Source organism: Dromiciops gliroides, chromosome 2 (genome assembly GCF_019393635.1).
Source record: "Dromiciops gliroides isolate mDroGli1 chromosome 2, mDroGli1.pri, whole genome shotgun sequence".
NCBI lineage: Eukaryota > Metazoa > Chordata > Mammalia > Microbiotheria > Microbiotheriidae > Dromiciops > Dromiciops gliroides.
This window is the reverse complement of record NC_057862.1, coordinates 179,287,018-179,292,629: the sequence shown is the minus strand read 5'-3', so window position 1 is coordinate 179,292,629 and position 5,612 is coordinate 179,287,018. Positions and strand designations below refer to the sequence as shown.

At 42.9% G+C, this 5,612-nt stretch overlaps 1 protein-coding gene across 1 annotated transcript; it reads right to left on the bottom strand.

Annotated features, from left to right (window-relative positions):
* Positions 1-2,681: 2,681 nt before the first annotated feature.
* Positions 2,682-5,359, bottom strand: LOC122744309 (ribonuclease pancreatic-like). The gene is made up of 2 exons (XM_043989762.1): positions 5,285-5,359; positions 2,682-3,497 (listed from the first exon to the last, which is right to left on the bottom strand). Exon 2 carries the CDS (start codon positions 3,473-3,475, stop codon positions 3,020-3,022), a length of 456 nt encoding a protein of 151 aa, XP_043845697.1. The 5' UTR covers positions 3,476-3,497; positions 5,285-5,359; the 3' UTR covers positions 2,682-3,019.
* Between the last annotated feature and the right edge of the window lie 253 nt (positions 5,360-5,612).

The following is a 5,612-nucleotide window of genomic DNA, read 5'->3' as shown; positions in this document are numbered from 1 at the left end:
ATGAAATTGAGCAAGGAAGAGGATGCCCATAATATATAAACAATATTTTTCATATATAAATATATACATAAACATATACATATACAAGTGTGATAAAATAATGGAATTTGGCAGACGCCCAGGGGTCCCACCTGATTGATCCAGTATTGTTTGAGAAACCAACTAAGTACCTACTTGAGATGATTAGATATAGGCCACACCTGGCCTGCCCTGAGTGTCATATACTACTGACGTCACTAAGGGGGGACCACTCTTGGCAGAGCAACTTGAAGGACCTCCCTTTTTTGGGGGAGGGAGAGAAAAGGTAGAAAAGAGAATGCTCGCTCTAAGCTCTCTCTTTCTGAGAGAAAGCTGCACAGCTGACTCCTATAGAAACTACAGACCCCAGGGGGTGAGTTAATAGAAACGAAGCCAGCTCTTGGAATTAGCTGAGCTGGAAGCAAGTTTGGGGATTGAGTCAGTCTTTGCTGGAGCCAGGGAGCTTATCCATTTTTCTCTTCCCCTATTCCCTTGTCCTTGGTTTTATTAATTTCACCTTTGTTATATATTTTATTCCCATTAATAAAACCTGCTTTATTTGTGGAAAAGAGGCTGTTAATCTCCTTTCTTACTGGCCTGGGAGAAATAACTAAAAAAGGCAGTTTGGAAGGGAGGAAACTTTGGACCTAGAGGTCCCTCATTATTTTCTGAACCCCAATATTACTGTGAGCCACCCAATTAACTTTCCCCATATTAAATTTGGCCCCTACACATACATATATATGAGAAAATAATAGGTTTTGAGGGTCCCAAAGGCCTCCCACTGGAGTACCTAACTGCCTGACCTCTTTTAAGGCCAGCCCAGAATCAGTTAAGTTGGATCTTGGATTGTGAATAGAGACAAAAGAGATTAAAACCACACCTACCTGCAGCTTTTCTCCTCAGAGGGTCTGGACTCTGACCTCAGCACATATTGCTCATTTTAATATGGACCACCCTCAAGCCCAGTAAACCAATAGATTTGAATGATGCTAGCCAATTAGCTTTGAGCAGTGTGTAAGGGCCGCCTCTCCTAGTGACTGCAGGGAGCTCTCTTGGCCTGGGACGCTAAAGGTGGCAGCCGCGTGGCCCCTCACTCTCTCTCCCCTCTATCCTAAGTATGTAGGGCTTCTAAACTTTAGGAACAATGTGCTCTCTCTTTACTAACATTTAATATGATTTAATAAATGTTTAATGTCCAAAACTGATTCTAAAGTCTCTAATTTATAAGTAGTAATATGTTAGAAACCCCAATAAGTTCCCTAAAACTTGGGACAGAGATAGGCACCCCTGTATAATTTCAAATGACACATATGTCATGTATAACTGTTACCTTTTGTTTTCTAAATTATCTCATTTTGATGCCCCACACCCAACCAAGCTCTAAGTATAACAGTTATTAACCTGGTGTCAGTGAACTTTTAAAAATATATTTTGATAAATATATTTCAATATAATTGGGGTTCTGGGGGATAATCTTATTATTTAATTTTAAGCATTTAAAAACATTTTGAGAAGGAATCCGTAGATTTCATGAGGGGTCCACCATACCATAATGCTGAAAAACCCCTGCCAAGGACGAAAGGAATCAGTGTGAAAAGAAATTTTTTCTCCACTTTCGAGCATTTTACCACTTCCCCATCTTAGTACCCTCGTGACAGAGTCTGAGGGAGGCTGTCTGTCTGTACAAGTGGCCTGACTGGTTTGGATATCAGGCCCTTCTGTTTTTTCAGCTGCTCATTTCATTCCCTTACTTACAGCCAGACAAAGATTTAAATGATATGAGCAGGTGGAGACAGCAGCCCCAAGCATTAGTTCTCTCGTGAATTATACAAGAGTCTAAGAACTAAAATGAGTCCCAAGCAGGGAGCTCATCATTCTGAGGGATGGTGGGCTCAAGGAAAGAATATATAACTGGCAATAGAGAAAATCGAAGACATCACCTTCTTTCTCAGCAAGAGGTCATGGTAACTTTGGTGAGCTGCTCCGGTCTAGACACCAACATGTTTGTTGAGCTAGAATCCTGACAGGTGATAAAAAGGAAGTTATAGAATCATGAGCTCACAGACCTTTTATCCCATAGTTTCCTCCAGAGATCTGCCCAGACTCTGCTTCTGAATATAATGGTCTCTCCCTCAGAGTCCCCAGCCGAGTGGATGGTAGGGCAGTTGACAATTAGCTTAAACTATTAGCTATGTGGCACAGTGGATAAAGCACCAGCCTTGGATTTAGGAGGACCTGAGTTCAAATTCGATCACAGACACTTGACATGTACTAGCTGTGTCACCCTGGGCAAGTCATTGCCCCACCCCCAAAAAAGAACAAATTACAACCACACCACGCCCCGACTCCATCACCAGAAACCAAGTTGTCCATACATAAGACAGTGCTATATTGTGGAAATGGTACCATCTCTGGAGTCAGAAGACCTGAGTTCAAATCTCACCTCTGATGCTTATTACCTGTGTGAACTCTGGCAAGATGTGCATCCTCAATGTATTCATTTATAAAATAATGAGGTTGGACTAAATATCTTCTGAGGTCTTTGGGACTACTGAGTCTAGGACCATTGGTCACAATTCACAATGAGAGTTCTAGTTCTCATCCCCTAAAGAAAAGTAATGTAAAAAAAAAATCAAACCAAAAAACAGAATAGACATATACAACTTTAGCAACCTCACCTGGGACCAGGTATGTTTTATTGAGAATAGCAGTAAAGGGATATAACATCTGGTACTTTCATTATACTTTCCCCTGAAGACAGACACAGAAAACATATCCCCAAAGTAGAGCTTACATGCTTGGAGTAATTCCCATTCACAGTCTGGTCCCAGAGACTAAAGGCTTGAGGAAAGGTATGCATCAGTGGTAGGAAGTGCAAAGGAATTCTGAAAGGGGAAGGTGCTATTTCAGGCACTTTGTCAGAGAAGAAGTAGTGAGGGCAATAAGGTGGAATATAGTGCCATGGAGGGATTTCCTTTTCTCCAAATTAGACCCCATTCTACACATAAGCATCAAAGTGCACAGGCACATAGACTTTCCCCTCACAGGCCACAATGATACGGTTGGTAAGATAGGAAGCCCGATACTGGCAATTGGGGTATTTGGAGGCCCCTGTCTGGCGGCAGTGGGTGAGAGTCATAGGCAAACTACTCTGGTAACAGTTGGGCTGACCATTCTTGCAGGTGACGTTGGCCTCCTTGCAGACAGCGTCGACTACTTCCTTAGGCTCGTGTATGAACGTATTGACAGGCTTGCATCTCCCTTTTGTCATATTCCGGCTTTTCATCATGCGGTTGCAGTAGTTGGTGTCATTGGAGGTTGAGCTCCCGGGATCCATGTGCTGCCGCTGAAACTTCTTTGCAGGAGACTCTTTGCCAGCTGTTAGCTGGGCCAGCCCCACTAGGAACAACCCCAGCAGGACAAATACCACATGGGAGCTCTTCAGAGCCATCATGGCCTCAATTAACAACAGAAGTCTACCCAGGAAAGAGAGGGAAATGATGAGGGAGAATTTTTCACCTTGGAATGAAAATCCCAGTTCTGTGTTCCAACCACACCACAACTCTCATGGCTAACCGGTTCTATCCTGGACTCTTTTCCCCTGAAGAACAGTCCCTCTTCCAAGCTAGTCAGACAAGAAGGTCAGTTTCCTTATGTGTTAAAAAGAGGTGGGGGGGGCAGCTAGGCGGCACAGTGGATAGAGCACCAGCCCTGGAGTCAGGAGTACCTGAGTTCAAATCTGGCCTCAGACACTTAACACTTACTAGCTGTGTGACCCTGGGCAAGTCACTTAACCCCAATTGCCTCACTTAAAAAAAAAAAAGAAAAAGAAAAAAAAAGAGGTGTTGGGGGGGGGTTAGGCTAGATGGATCTCTAAGATGGTCTCTGACACCAATAGTCAGTCAGCGCAGGAATCCCATTGCTTGATTTTGTTTTGTGTGTGTGTGTGTGTGTGGTTGTTGTTTTTTTGGTGAGGCAATTGAGGTTAAGTGACTTGCCCAGGGTCATACAGCTAGTAAGTGTCAAGTGTCTGATATCAGATTTGAACTCAGGTCCTCCTGACTGCAGGACCAGTGCTCCATCCACTTCACCACCTAGCTACCCCAATCCCATTGTTTGAAAGACAACCCCTATCATACCCCTTTCTCTCCTCTCCCTATAACTTGTTGCATTATCCCTGGTAAATTTCCCCCAATCATAATTTCTTAGGATGATGAGACCCAATTGAATAAATACATATATATGTTTTTTGTTTGTTTGTTTGATTGATTTTGGTGAGGCAATTGGGGTTAAGTGACTTGCCCAGGGTCACACAGCTAGTAAGTGTTAAGTGTCTGAGGCCAGATTTGAACTCAGGTCCTCCTGACTCCAGGGTCGGTGCTCTATCCATTGCGCCACCTAGCTTCCCTAATACATATATATGTACATACGTGTATACATATATAATACATATATATATATTTATTTTCAACAAGAATAAGTTTACTAGTAGGACAAGGAGATAAATAAAATGAAGGAGTTGGACTAGATGAATTCTGAAATCCCTTCCATCTCTAAGATCCTATGAATCCATTTGGGGTGAATGTGTGGTATGTGCATGTGTGTGCATGCATGTGTGCGTGTGTGTGTGTGTGTGTGTGTGTGTGAGTATTAGAATAAGGAGGTGACCCCTTTATGCAATCTAAGAGTCCTTTAGTGTAGGGAACTCTCAGAGAAGAAATTCCATTTACAAATTAGGCTCAGCACTTGCCCTGCAAGCTTACTGTCTTAGCTTCCTTGGGCACAGAGAAGCTGTTACTTTCTCAGGGTCCCACAGTCAGCATGTTTCAGTGGTCGAACTTGAAACCAGGTCTTCCAGACTCTCAGGCTGGCTCTCTCTCCAACATATGATGTTATTTCTCTTTCTGTATGTACATATACTACTGGTCAAATCATTGCCTCCCAATTGCAGCATTTAATTGCAATGAATGGGCCTGACATATCCCAATTATTCTATATCATAGAGACCAGTTCTGGTCACCAGTAACATGAATTGATTCCACTCTATTCCAAAGATTGATCCCCTCTAAACTTGAGTGCTCCCTTCCCCATTCCTGAAGGTGAAATCTGCTCTCAATAGACTGCTCCCTTTTCTTCTTTCCCTCTCTTCTGTCCAACATTGTTTTCCATTCAGTTACTCTCTCCTAATATACCCCATCCCTGATATTCCTTACTTCTGAGTTCTCAAAGACTACCCTTTGGGAATAACTAGTTTCTTACTTACCCTTGATTTCTGTTCAGTCTCCGGGTGGAAATGAATAATTATTCCAGTTCACTTCCCTCTCCCCATGGAAGGCAGGTCTTATATAAGATTAAAAAAAAAAAGGGGGGGCTGGTCCCCTGGGGAAGGAGGAAAGGGAGGAGCATGGCCCGCCCCAGTCCAGGGAGGAGTTAATAGAACCTTTCTCATTATTTCAGTCTTGACAGATCTGTTCCTTCACAGAAATCAGACGCTAAAGTTTATAGTAAAGGAGAGACACTTTTGCTAACAAGGTCTAAGAATCTCACCTACACTGATTTGCTCCTTGCTCTCAGTCTGGCTTTTAGAATTC

Coding starts and splice junctions, on each gene's coding strand:
- LOC122744309 (XM_043989762.1), bottom strand. CDS start 3,475: ATGATGGCTCTGAAGAGCTCCCATGTGGTATTTGTCCTGCTGGGGTTG.